Source organism: Scyliorhinus torazame, chromosome 9, assembly GCF_047496885.1.
Source record: "Scyliorhinus torazame isolate Kashiwa2021f chromosome 9, sScyTor2.1, whole genome shotgun sequence".
NCBI classification, from domain to species: domain Eukaryota; kingdom Metazoa; phylum Chordata; class Chondrichthyes; order Carcharhiniformes; family Scyliorhinidae; genus Scyliorhinus; species Scyliorhinus torazame.
Genome location: NC_092715.1, coordinates 62469547 through 62484404, shown reverse-complemented (window position 1 = coordinate 62484404; position 14858 = coordinate 62469547). Strand labels below are relative to the sequence as shown.

Sequence of the window (14858 nt, the reverse complement as noted above, 5' to 3'; positions counted from 1 at the left end):
GTGGTGTTTCCCTGAGTGTGTAGTGTAACAGGTCCTGTCCTTGTCCTGGTCTCCAGCTCTACTGGCCACCAGGTGTCGTGTTTGTCCTTTTATACTGTCCCTGTCCTTGTCTGTGATTGGTTGTGGTGTTGTGTGTTCTGATTTGTCTGTTGGTGTGTCTATCATGATGTGTGTGTTTGAATATCATGACAAGACTGTCCGGTGATTTCAACTCCGTTACTGCAGTTCTGTTCTGTTGCGTTCATAATCCTTGCTTTTGATTTGTACAAGCGTTTTTTCTTGACGGTAAACTCGAATATTGGATGGTCACATTGCTGACTTTGTCCCTACTGGGACATTACATGACTACCATGATGGGGCCATAGGAAGTAACCATGCCTGATGGACTAGGCTTTGTGATTGTGAAGCAGGCTTGTCGCCGTGAGATGTTCTATTACATTAAAGGCGGCATATAAATGCTGCACGCTGTTGTGTCTAGATTGCTCCCAGCTGCCCGTCAGAAATCCCTGTTCAGTTAGCCATTCTAGATTTGCTTAATGGCAGGGCCATTTAAAAAACTCTCAGGGTCTTCGGCGACAGAATATTTGGTCTCACATAACCCACACCCCTCTCATTCTGACCAATTAAAATATCTCCTTTTAAACCAAATATATTAATCTTGGAGCTTCACTCCAATAGCTCATCTGCAAAGAACATTCCAGCTAAGATTCTTCAAACTAACATCTAAAATATGTTAATATATTCAATAACATGTTAAACTTCAAATTATTTAAATTTGAACAGTCATGTCAGCTAAAAACATAATAAAATTAATTCTCGTGAAGCTATCTGACAGCTCTACCATTAGCTTTTCTGAATTTCAAGATGTTACCGACATTAAGTATTTTCTTTCCCAAATCTTTTTGTGAACTCTTGTTTAAAAAGGGTTTTCTCTTCTAAAGCAGAACAAGTTCTTAAAAGCGATGAAACTGCCTTGAGAACTAGGTAATAGACTGGTGATCTATTTTCATAGAATCATCAAACCTACAGTGCAGGAGGCCGGCCATTCGGCCCATCAGGTCTGCATCGGCCCTTGGAAAGAGCACCCTACCCATGCCCATACCTCCACCCTATCTATCCCCACACCCCCACTATCACCGTAACCCCATCTAACCTTTTTTGGACACGAAGGCCAATTTAGCATGGCCAATCCACCTAACCTGCACATCTTTGGATTGTGGGAGGAAACCGGAGCACCCGGAGGAAACCCACGCACACACGGGGAGAACGTGCACACTCCGCACAGACAGTGACCCAAGCCGGGAATTGAACCTGGGACCCTAATGCCAAATGTTTTATCATGAGTATGGGATCCTGTTATCAAATCGTTATTAGTGTCACAAGTAGGCTTACATTAATGCTGCGATGAAGTTACTGTGAAGTTACTGTTATATCCTAAAATAATTGGCAGGAAAAGCCCAGCCAGCCTTTCAACCCTGTTCCATACTCACATCTTGGTGCATAGGAAATCTTTTGTCAAGCATATGACATGGAAACATGTTTAGGAATACTTGGTATGTTTAAGAGAAAAAGGCAATTTCTAACAATACCCTGGGACCTAAAGGGTCTGATTAACTGAAAACAAAGTTCTGAACTATAACATATTTAAGTTGTCAAGCATCCGATATGGTTGTAGGCACTGTATTAAGTGTATGCCTAAGCAGTATTGCAAGTCAATGGTTATCTCTACCATCTAGAAGGACAAGGACAACAGACATATGGGTGCGTTCACCACCACCTGCAAGTTTCCTTCTAAGCCACACACCATCCTTGAAATTATAATCGCTGCTCCTTCACTAAATCCTGAAACTCCCTCCCCAACACTGTAAGTGTAACTTAATAAATAATGAATTATTGGCCTCAGTATCAAGGAATAGATAGAACATTTACATCACAATTAAAAATAATCCTCTAAACAGTTAGAGCGAGGTAAACAAATGTAAAAGGGCACTGATTAGAAGAGTTACCACAAATACTTAATTATACAAACTATAAAAAAACAGCTATTCGGACACGTTACTGCCTAAGGGGCTCCTAGTCAGTCTAACCAGACAACGGAAATCTCTTCCCACCTCATACCTGTTGGCCACCACATAAAAGATTCACCTTCTCTCTTAAGAAATGTCACATAAGAAATAGTACAAAGTCTTACAACACCAGGTTAAAGTCCAACAGGTTTGTTTCGATGTCACTAGCTTTCGGAGCGCTGCTCCTTCCTCAGGTGAATGAAGAGGTGTCCAGAAACATATATATAGGCAAATTCAAAGATGCCAAACAATGCTTGGAATGCTTTGGAATGGTCGCATTCCAAGCATTGTTTGGCATCTTTGAATTTGCCTATATATATGTTTCTGGAACATACCTCTTCATTCACCTGAGGAAGGAGCAGCGCTCCGAAAGCTAGTGACATCGAAACAAACCTGTTGGGCTTTAACCTGGTGTTGTAAGACTTCGTACTGTGCTCACCCCAGTCCAACGCCGGCATCTCTACAACATAAGAAATAAGAATAGCCCATTTGGCCCATCAAGCCTGCTATGCCATTCAACTGAACTTTTTACATCACTTCAACTTTCCCGTCCTATCCCCATGCCCCTCGATCCCTTTAGTGCCTCATACAGTGATCGATGGGTCTTTGTCAATGAGCATCCACAGCCCCTGAGGGACCATGGGCACAATTCTCCCATCGGGAGACTACGTCCCGACGCCGGAGTGAAAACCGGAGTGTTTCACTCCGGCGTCGGAGGCCGTTCCCAGCCCCCTAGTCTCCCACCCCCGGGGGGCTAGGAGAGGCACCGTGTCATTTACGCGCGCCGGGCCTTAGCGGTGTGTAAAAGCGGCGCCGCGTAAATGATGCGACCGGCGCCGCGTAAATGACATCACCCGCGCATGCGCGGATTGGCCGACGCCAACCCGCGCATGCGCGGTTGCCGTCCACCCCGCGGCCGCCCCGCAAGAAGATGGCGGATTGATCTTGCGGGGCAGCGGAGGAAAGGAGGTCCTCCTTCAGAGAGGCCGGCCTGCCGATTGGTGGGCAGCGATCGTGGGCCAGACCCCTTTTGAGCCCCCCCCCCCCCCCCCCCCCCGTTGCAGGAACCACCTCACCCCCCCGCAGGACACCCCCCAGCGTTCCCGCGCTGTTCCCGCCGGCAGCGACCAAGTGTAGATGGCGCCGGCGGGAACCTGTCGTGTTGGGCAGGCCGCTCGGCCCATCCGGGTTGGACAATTGGCATTCGCCCATTACCAACGGCAAGCGGCGATTCTCCCAGCGGCCAGCCGTGACTTGCCGCGTCGGTTTGGGGCGGGGGGGGGGGAAAGAATCGCGTGCGGGCGTCGGGCGATTCTCCCACCCGGCATTGGAGGGGGGGGGGTTTCCGCCCCATAAGACACAGGAGCAGAATTAGACCACTTGGCCCAATGAGTCTGCTCCGTCATTCAATCATGGCTGGGATTTTTCGCATTCCCATTCTCCTGCCTTCTCCCCATAACCCCTGATCCCCATAGACAATTCCAATGATTTGCTGTCCTCCAAGGGAAGAAGTTTCTAATTTTAGTCTTAAATGGCTGATCCCCAATCTTGAGGCAATGACTCCTAGTTCTAGAATCTACACTCAGGAGAAACAGGCTCTCAGCATTTAGCCTGTCAACTCCTCAGAATTTTATTTGATTTAATGAGATAATTTCTCATTCTTCTAAACATCAAAGGCAAGGACCCATTCTTTTGCACCTAGGCAATCTCTCCTTAATAGCTAAATTTTCACTCAATGTTCATGCATGCAAACAAGTGATTGGCTCCAAGTCTGAAATATTTTAGGAGAAAGATCAATGAGTGATAAATGGCTGACTTACCACAGCTGAAAGTTAGCAGCCTGTGTGGAATCACAGAAGTCAATGCCCATTGAGACTGTCTTTGATGCTCCAGGCTCAAGGCACTCTGGAACAAGAAAAAATATATTTCTGCATGTTGTACAAATGGTAATGGAAGATAATTTCAATTTACTTTTCCACCAGCACAGAAATGATGAGCTGAATGGCCTCCTCGGCAGTAACATTCCAGGATTCCATGACAACAAGCGGTTAAAGGCTACAACTTAACCGTTCTTGACACTTAAAATGTATTTTTCTTTTTCCAATCTTTCACGAACAATTTTCTCATCTTTTACTGTTTTAAGTAATTTGATCGCACTCCGGTATCTCATCGTAAGATCATAGGGGATTGAAGGAGTAGAACATTCGATCCGTTGAGCTTGCTCCTCCACTCAAATAAGATCATGGCTGATCTGATTGTGGCCTTCCCCGACCCCCATACTCCTGGACTCCCATGTCTATCAAAAATGTGACTTACTCAGCCTTGATTATATTCAATGACCCAGCCTGCAATACTCCCCCAAGAAAATTTCAAAGACTAACAACTCGGATGAAATTCTTCTTCATCGCAGTCTTGAGACTGCCCATTTTGAAACTGTATCCCCTAGTTCTGGGTTCCCCCATGAGAGGACACAACCTCTCAGCATCTACCCTTTCCCTCTCAGAACCCGACATGCTGCAATAAGTTCACCTTTCATTCTTCTAAACTCTAATTCGTATAGGCCCAATCTTCTCGACCTTATCTCATTCATTCCAGGAATCATGCAAGTGAACTGCTACCAATGCAATATATCCATTCTTAATTTAAGGACACCAATACTGCCCACAGTTATACTCCATATCTCTTGCAATAAAGAAAATCATGTTCCTTTTGTATTGTCCAGGTGATTATTCTCCTCATCTGTGCCAACACAAGTGCTGTGAAGTTACTGAACTTTCAGAAGCAGAGTCAAGTCATTCTCGTGTTCAACTGAGATCCACAAATGCATTTCCACTGGCTGTTGGCAAGTAGCAATTAAGCACATGGGCTGTAGCCTGACACAAAGATACTGAGGCCAATTCCAATTTTCCTTCCACATCCTCTCTCTTCTCCTATCCCATCACACTGCTACTCCTACTAACCCCACCCCCCTCAACAACAGCACTATACGAGTTAAATATACCGAGCAGGAATCAGAGATATTTTTGCTCTGTTTCGTCTCAACATCTTACGACCTTGGGGCAGCACGGTAGCACAAGTGGCTAGCACTGTGGCTTCACAGTGCCAGGGTCCCAGGTTCGATTCCTCACTGGGTCACTATCCGTGCGGAGTCTACACGTTCTCCGTGTGTCTGCGTGGGTTTCCTCCAGGTGCTAGGTTTCCTCCCACAGTCCAAAGATGTGCAGGTTAGGTGGATTGGCCATGCTAAATTGCCCTTAGTGTCCAAAAAGGTTAGGAGGGGTTATTGGGTTACGGGGATAGGGTGAAAGTGAGGGCTTAAGTGGGTCGATGCAGACTCGATGGGCCGAATGGCCTCCTTCTGCACTGTATGTTCTATGTTCTATGTTCACCAAAGTCCTCTCAGTCACTTTATTTTTGAAACTTCTCCATTGTAATTTTAGTTTCAGTCAAAAAGTTGGACTTATCTGGTGCTTATTTCATGCCACTGGATTAGGAAAATGCCAACTTTAAAATGTTTAGAATATTAATCACATTTGATCATACAGCAAAATTAGTTTGATTTCAACTCATCGCTAAGGAAATCTAATGGCTCCCCAAAATAAGCATTTAAAGAGTGTAATCTTACAAAATGTAAAGCAAGACGTGTATAAGAATGTTGTACTTCAGTACCTATTTCATAGAAATCATGCATTTGCATCCCTGATGCAAGTTTCCGTTCTCCTATTTGGATATTCCTGATTTCTTTCTCAGAGCTGTTGGTTAGTGTGATCTGAACAGACACCATTTTCGTGTTGTAAATACATGGTTGACGCGGAAAGTGATACTCCGCCCCAAGACCTTTTCCAGACATCCGGTGAAGTAGAGAGTATGATTTTGCAGGAACAAATACTGGAGTGGTCACCTAAACAGCAAAAAAGATTGGTAATTTAAATAGTACAAACAGTAACACACAATATTGTAACTTTTCAATCTTCAATTTACATCAATCGTTCGGAATCAGATCTATCCCCAACTTATTGCATTTTCCACACAGTTAAATCCAAAAAAGAAATTCTAATACGTCGTTTCTGATGAGTCCTCCTATCCCAAATTCAAAACCTGGATCATCAGGCTGAAGAAGTGCACATGGACTGCCAGAAAGCTTGTGACACCAAGTGCTACATAACTGATTTGCTAGAAACATGAACCAACTGGAATTAAAGGGACAGTGGTGAAGAGATCAAAAGCAGACAGTTGTGGTGAACAATTGTTTTTTCCAGACTCGGGTGTAAAGTCTGCAGATGACACAAAGCTTGTAAATGTAGTCAGCAGTGAGGAGGATATTAGCAGACCTCAGGAGGACACAGACTGGTGGAATAGGTGGACATGGTCGGTCAAATTTAATGCAACCAAGTGTGAAGTGATGCAGGGATGCATTTTGGAAGAAACAAATAAGATTCAATATAGATTACATGGTATAATTTTTAAAGGGGCTTGCGAGAACAGAAATAGCTCGGGTTCACATGTACAAAGCTTTGAAAGGTGACAGAACAAGCTGGTTAGATTTTGATAATAAATATTATTGGCTGTATAAATTGAGGTAGAGGGTACTAATGAAGGACTTTATGCTAAGCCTTTATAAATCACCGGTTAGGCTTCTGGTAGAGCTTGGTGTCCAATTTTGGGCACCACACTTTGAGGATGTCAAAGCCTTGGAGAGGGTGTAAAGGGGATTTACCAGAATGATATCAGGAATTAGCGAGTTTCATTACGTGGAAAGACTAGAAACTTTTCCTTTGAGCAAAGATGGTTAAAGAGTGAATTATTAGAGGTGTTCAAAATGACGAGGGATTTTGAAAGCAAAAACGGGGAGAAACTGCTTTCACCAGCAGGAGGGCTGGTAATCATCATACACAAACTTAAGATAATTGGCAACAAATCTTGGGGGAGCAGCGGGAAAGATATACATGTACTCTTTCTAAGCTGTGAGTTATAATGATTTGGAATGTACTAGATGAAAAAAGTGATGGAAGCAGATTGAATAGCAGCTTTCAAAATGTAGTTGGATATTTATTGTGCTTGAAACGGAGAAATTGGCAGGGTTATGGATAGAGAGTTGAAGAGTGGGGCTAATTGGATGGTTCATTCAATAAGTTGCAAGAGTCTATGATTCAACAATATAGTTAATATATCCAAAAACAAACAAATGTTATACTGTTGCATGTTTCTCCTTTTTTAACCCTTTGTTCAATCTCCAGATGTGGACAGGTGGCTGACCTGCTTGTGTAGTCAAGCAAGCTAGGCAGCAGCAAAAGCAGAATTACAGCAACTTCAAACACATTTTAATCTACTCTGTATTCCCGAATGGTTCCCTTAAAAAGAAAATACACCCCTGAAAAATTCATAGATTGCAACCAAGGCCCTATCAGCAAATAAAAAATACACTTAGCTTTTGCTGCAATTTCTTCTCGACAATGCATAAACGTAAACTCCGAGTACTGAGTGGCTATTTTTTTGATCCATTACTTCTGGTATACACAATACTCGTAAATCTATTTAAGGAGTCTTAAAATGACAATGTCTAGTTTATTTTACAGGGAGTGAACTACCATCTTTAAAAATATTTTGCAATCCCATCATACGTTATCGTCTCAGCAGTTAGACTTTGCAAGTGCTCTTCCCGTTCAACTGCTGACCATATCATCATCCCTGGAATGTTTTGCGCAGAATGCTCTATGAAGAAAATCACAGGGCCCAAAAGGCTTGATGCACTGAAAGGCCACCACAGACCATTCACATATTTCATCTGTTTATTGCGATAAGCAAATAGCCCGTGGAATGACAGCGCACATAACTGTCAAATGAGTAACACTTAGGTTTAGTGAAACATTTATATGGGCCTTTACCTCTCCTAGAAACAGACAGCATCTCTCAATGTCATCCAAAAGAAAAGTCTTACATTTTTAACACTTCACTAAAAAATAACTGAAGAGTGTAAAATGACAAATACCTTGTGCAGTTAGCTGGTAATGGACCATACTCTCAACTCATTTAGATTTATGCAATATAAACTTGTCACTAATAATTAATTTATGAGACAGCTGTTCACAGAATCTTCCAAGTCTATCGTTACAGAAGCTCTTAAGCCTTACCTTCAAACAACTGAAGATGGTTTCAAAGCATTTTGTAAAAGGAAAATAGACAGGTCTCTAATAATCTGACAGCAAAGTAAAACCTTAAACACAACAGGTAGCACAATCAACTAAATTAGGTTGACTGGAAATAATATTACTGAATGCACAACTAAGCATCTCTGAAAATTAAAGGCTCTGTACTGCCTCCACATACATTTTTAGGTAATGGTAACTTACAGTGGCTCTGTTTGTAAAGCACTTAGTGTCACTTATAGTTAGTGCAAGCAATAGTTCAAACAATTTGTCTATTTTGTATGAAATAAAAATCTATTTGCAAGTTGCTGAGTTTTATGAGGTGATGCCATTGCTTCATTAATAATCAACAGTTCACTGTTCCAGTCATTTTTCACAAGGATTATACCTAAAGCATCCATAAACAAATTTTATTTTTCAAGATAACCCCATGAAAATATGAAATATTACCCAGCAAATTTCTCACAAAACCACTCTGTAAAATTCTCAAACCAACATGAAACGAAAGGGAGAAAAAGGTCTTCTGTCTAATCTCTAAACTCCCAAATGACGGATAATTTTCAGACACTGTCAAAGCAACTACCATTATATTAATTTGCAAAAACGAAGATCCAAATACTTCTCCACACCTCTCCACAATTTATATATTTTCTAATATTTTTTGTGGGCATTGAGTCAACCTATCCCATTTTAAATTTGTGTGTCCACATTCACAATGAAAATTGACAAAGAAAAGTGTTGTGCTATAATTGCATCTTCTGTCCAATGGCAGGGCAGACGGAGGGGGGGGGGGGGGGGGAAAGAGTAGATGGGCTAATTATGACAGGTTTACATTATCAGTTTCCATTGTAAATGGGGACACAGAAATATAAAAATACCACAATGTATGACTTTAAAATGGGGACTGAATGGTGCATGCACATCCTGATTCAATTATCTCCACCCTCTACAAAAGCTTCACTCAAAGGCTACACTTGACCCTATTTTCCATGAGCAGCACCACAGGTGGTCAATTGGGAAGAATTAAGATTAAACAAAATGGCCCCAGACTTGCAGGCCAAATAGCCTTCATACATGGATACCAATCAAAGAGGACAGCACAAGAATCCCTGCCCAAAATCTCATTCTTTAGAAAAGTTATCTGACTGGAGTAACATTTCCAACTATTTCGATTCAAAAGCAGAGAGATATGCTAAGTAATTGGATCAAAATTCTGTGTTCACCTCCACAGCCTGTCTGTGTGCCAGTGATGTCTGTGTGCCAGTGACTAGATTTCTGCTATTTTCACCCCCTAAGGGGCCGGTTTAGCACAGTGGGCTAAATAGCTGGCTTGTAATGCAGAACAAGACCAGCAGCACGGGTTCAATTCCCGTACCGGCCTCCCCGAACAGGCGCCGGAATGTGGCGACTAGGGGCTTTTCACAGTAACTTCATTGAAGCTTACTTGTGACAATAAGCGATTATTATGTTAATCATCTCCTTCCTCTGCTGAAACAGAGAATACCGGACATCAACAGAATTGAAAAACAAGGTGGTGGTGTTAAGCATAAAATAGAAGCATATGGCAACAAATACTAATTTCGCCTTTAAATGTTTTTGGGATCAAGGACATTTGGTGAATATAAAGCTGTTCCAAAAGTATTTCCAGGAGTCCACGGGTGGGATTCTCCAACCCCTCGCCGGGTCGGAGAATCGCCGGGGGCTGGCGTGAATCCTGCCCCCGCTGGTTGCCGAATTCTCCGGCACCGGATATTCGGCGGGAGCGGGAATCGCGCCGCACCGGTTGGCGGTCCCCCCCTGGCGATTCTCCGGCCCGGATGGGCCGAAGTCCCGCTGCTGGAATGCTTGTCCCGCCGGCGTGGATTAAACCACCTCTCTTACCGGCAGGAAAAGGCGGCGCGGGTGGGCTCTGGGGTCCTGGGGGGGGCACGCGCGGGGCGATCTGGCCCCGGGGGGTGCACCCACGGTGGCCTGGCCCGCGATCGGGGCCCACCGATCCGCGGGCGGGCCTGTGCTGTGGGGGCACTCTTTTCCTTCCGCCTTCGCCATGGTCTCCACCATGGTGGAGGCGGAAGAGACCCCCTCCACTGCGCATGCACGGGGATGCCGTGAGCGGCCGCTGACGCTCCCGCGCATGTGCCGCCCGGCAAAGTCAGTTTCGCGCCAGCTGGCGGAGCACCAAAGGCCTTTCCCGCCAGCTGGCGGGGCGGAAATCAGTCCGGCGCGGGCCTAGCCCCTCAAGTTTAGGGCTCGGCCACTCAAGATGCGGAGGATTCCGCACCTTTGGGGCGGCGCGATGCCGGACTGATTCGCGCCGTTTTTGGCGCCGGTGGGCGGACATCGCACCGATTGCGGAGAATTCCGCCCCACATATCAGATATGTTGTGAAAGAAGTGTGGCCTTTAATATCTAGGTCCGATAATACATGCAACTTAATGGCTCTGTGTAGGACGACAGCCTGCACGAGAAGGAACCAAGTTCAACCTAAGAGTAGTGAGGCCGTGGAATGCCCTACCTGCTACAGTAGTGAACTCGCCAACATTGAGGGCATTTAAAAGTTTATTGGATAAACATATGGATGATAATGGCATAGTGTAGGTTAGATGGCTTTTGTTTTGGTGCAACATCGTGGGCCGAAGGGCCTGTACTGCGCTGTATTGTTCTATGTTCTATGTTCTAACCTGACCTGTGTAGAGTTTGCTAATTGCTGATCTTAGTCAGACCAGAATTGTGACATAATTAACCTCAACACTCCTAGGCTAGGAATGCAGAGGCTAGGAAAGAACTGACTAGGGCAGTCTGTGAAGGGCAATCTTAATGAAAACAAACGTGTGTCATATGCCTTCTCTTTTTGCCATATGTGTTTCCCGTTATAGTCTTGGCAAGAGCAATTTAAATTTTTTCATGGTAGGGCAAGATACACAATGTATTTCAAATGCCTACAATTTTCTAAATAAAAGGAGTCAGTTTTCCAAAACATTGGAGGCCATTATTCAGTGGACAAATTTCAGGATCAACACTGCAAATTCCTTCATCGTTGAGCATGAATTACAGACCTCACCAGCTAAATTTCAGGTATCCTGTCTTTTACAAATAGTGAACATAACAAGCCACCTCTCAAACCTATGAGCTCCACCACCGAAAAGGTTAAGGTCAGCAGGTGAATGGGAATCTCCATTTTCAAATTCTCTTTCAAGACGCATGGTACCCTGGCTTGACTTATCGCCATTCTTTCACTATTGCTGGGTCAAAACCTTGGAACTCCCTATCGAATAGCACCATGCCATAATCATCCAGTTCATGGTTCGTGCTAATATTTTAGAAGTAATTTTTAGTATTGGGAAGATTGAAGTTGCACTGGTACATTATTAAAATGCTGGACTTTAGAAATTGCTAGATCTCCTTAAATAATGGTAGTTCAAAGGATTCCACCTGTACTAATGAGATCAGGGTTCAGACTGTGAAAACCATTAAAAATGGCAGGTGACCTCCATTTAGCTGGGAAACTGTAGACAGCAAGTCTGGGAAGAATTGCCCTGACTTCATTAGAAATTAAAATTATTCCTTCCTGTTAACCTCAGGTCAAAAGGTTTGATTTTGAAGCTCAGGGTTAATTAGCCTAAAAATCTATTGCCTCCTGCTGGCCCGGAACCCCGGGAGGAGCCTGAGGAGATTCCTCCTGTCGATGATCCCGGTGGCAGGATCAACGCAGCACCTGAGTTGATTGGTGGGCCCGTGTCGCCCGCCACACTCAGTGTGGTGGAGGATTCGGGCCCGGAGGGCGACTGACCGACGGCTGTCAGCCGCCCAGTGTCGGGAGCGCAGGGTGCACGGGACACTCTGTAGCGGGGTGCGGGTCTCACTCATGCCTGACACTATGTCGTCCCTCACCCTTCTGAGGAACTCCCAGAATCTGGCACATCATAATTGATTGTTCTTTTGTTTTTCTGCCTCTGTGGATAGTTCAGGCAGTGCCCTATTGGGCCCCCCCTTCACCAACACTCCGACTCCCTCTCTTCCCACCACCCCCCTTCCTTTCCCTTCTGTTGGTACAGAGGCGAGGGTATCTGGTCTCTCTAGCGCAAAGTTCAGTGCTTGTACCATTTGTTTTTTGTAGAAACGTGTTGTGATCTGTTTTAATAATCAGAGTATCCACCCCACTCCCCGTACATTGGTACTGAGGGGAGGATATCCTGTTTCTCTAACACAAAATGAGTGTTTGTACCGTTTGGCCTTGTATATATTTTTTTACTGTTTTAATAAAAAGATATGGACATCTCAACTAACCTCTGATGCTTTTGAGATGAGTAATTCAGATGGAGCCTTGTTTGGAATGCCAGGAAGTTGCCTGGGATTTTAACAGAAGGTCTTTGGGTTTAAGTTTAGCTAAAAGTTGGTGGCTGTAAGCCCCAGGTTCTGCAGGCAGAGAAAGAAAAAGAGCCTATGAGGAGCTGAAAAGCAGCTGTATACCAGAAGCAAAGGGCCAGCAGAAATCAAGGATATTTCGGAGGTGAAGCACTAAGCAAGAAATGAAATTAAATTAAATGAAAAATGAAATGAAAATTGCTTATTGTCACAAGTAGGCTTCAAATGAAGTTACTGTGAAAAGCCCCTAGTCGCCACATTCCGGCGCCTGTTCGGGGACGCTGGTACGGGAATTGAACCGTGCTGCTGGCCTGCCTTGGTCTGCTTTAAAAGCCAGCGATTTAGCCCTGAGCTAAACCAGCCCCTTTAGTACAGTGAAGCCCAAGTTTGGGTTGAGATTTCCATCCACAGTGGTGAGGTTTTGAAGATACGCTTGAGGATCGCTTCGCTGAAGCTAAAGGAAGGACCCCATGAAATTTCCTATCTTGGAGAGCTGCTGGAACAATGAAGAGAAATCAAGTGAATTCCAGAAGGCTGTGGCCTATCTTTGGTTTGGTCCCAAGAAAAGTGAATAAATCTTCAGGAGTCTGCTGAGTAGCCAAATAATTTATGGGGGAAAGTCATGAGGAAAAAGGGAGAGTTCATTTGAGAATTCTAGTGTAAAGTATATTTTGATCATGTTTTCTTCTTTTTTATGTAAAACACAAGTGTTCATCCTTGAAGGAGTTTATTTTGCAGTGTTTGCTTTACTTGTTTCTTGTATAGTAAATTCATTTATTTTAATTTGAGGAATATTAAGGCATAATTTCTTTCAGTTAGTCACTGGGTGTTTGAATTTCTCTTTAAACGTCAACGGTCTCTACTGCAATTGCAAAAGATGTCAAAGTAGTTTCATCACATTGGCTGCGGTGGCTGCAGTGGTTAAAGGAGGTAGCGCCTCACCACCTCGGAGCAACTAGGGATTGATAAGAGATGACGGACCTGCCAGTGATATCTTGATCCTGGGAATGAATTTACAACCTGCCCAGAGTGTGATTAAGTGCTGGAATATTAAAACTATTCTCTATATTTGCAAAGAAAAAGCAAGACATAAACCTGGAAATCATAGATCAGTTACAACTAGAGTTGGGTAAATATTTGGGTGTAATATAATTATTCAAAGAAGCACAGAAACCATTATGGGGTCCCAATGATCATGTTTTAAAACTTGCTTCATTCATGTATTAGAATTATTTGGTACGGTTGTTAAATTAATAGATGAAGATTGCACTGAATATAATTTATCTTCGATTCTAAAAAGATATTTCACACCGGGTTGCATGTTTAGCTTTTAAGTTGCTGCCATCTGGGATGGCCACTTTCAGACTGCAAAATGGACACTCACAGTGAATATAGGGAAATGTGAACAATACTAAGCAACAAGCAGGCACAGAGTCTGAATGTATATTTGGAAAGCAGTCAGCAGACGGAATCGAAACTCTGGGTCGATTAACATATTGATAGCCCATCTCCGAGGAACAAAGGACTAATACTTAGGTAGCCGATATTGTCGCAGACATCCCGGCGCCAGTACCCCAACCGAAAGACACAAACAAAGCAAAGCCAACGGCCACCTAGGACATGCCCAGCCATCAAGGCACCCACCCCTTTATTGGTTTAGATCGATGACAATGATCAAGAAGCTGCCCAATTAATTGGGACCAAGTTTAAGGCCCACCTAAAAGCGTGCAAAGCCCCTCCAAATATAAGGTACCCCCGACAAAGATTCAGTCTCTTGGATTCGGCTCTAACGCTCGCTACCAGACGGACGATCTTAGCTGTACTCCTGTTACCTCTTCGAACCCAACAGCCTCAGATCCAAACAACGGCCATTGTTCCTCTGACTAAGTGGGCACCCGAAGTTAAGTATAGGTGTTAGTGATAGAGATAGTTTAGTTTTTGGTATTATCGTGCATGAGTAGATCTTACTGTGTGTAAATAAATAGTATTGACTTTGAACTAACTAACTGGTGTATTGGCTCTTTGATCGGTATTCGGCTTGAACCTTGTGGCGGTATCGAGAGATACCTGGCGACTCTGAAAGTATACACATAATTAGGATTAAGAAAGGTGACCATATTGACCGCCATATTTATAACCAAATAAATATAGCAACAAAGTGTTAAAGCAGATAATGACGATATATAATTAGGAATATAAACAGAGTGCTGGAAAATCACAACAGCGCCTATACTTCCTCAGGAAACTAAGAAAATTCCGCATGTCCACACTGACTCTTACC

The 14858-nt window shown here is 43.8% G+C and overlaps 1 protein-coding gene across 1 annotated transcript in view; it reads right to left on the bottom strand.

Moving 5' to 3' along the window:
* Positions 1-14858, bottom strand: part of ap3b1a (adaptor related protein complex 3 subunit beta 1a) — a 411535-nt gene that overhangs the window by 107870 nt on the left and 288807 nt on the right. Inside the window, exons 23-24 of the mRNA XM_072516008.1 lie at positions 5736-5967; positions 3887-3971 (exon numbers count right to left, since the gene is read on the bottom strand). Coding sequence (XP_072372109.1) covers positions 3887-3971; positions 5736-5967 — 317 coding nt within the window. The remainder of the gene's footprint in view (positions 1-3886; positions 3972-5735; positions 5968-14858) is intronic.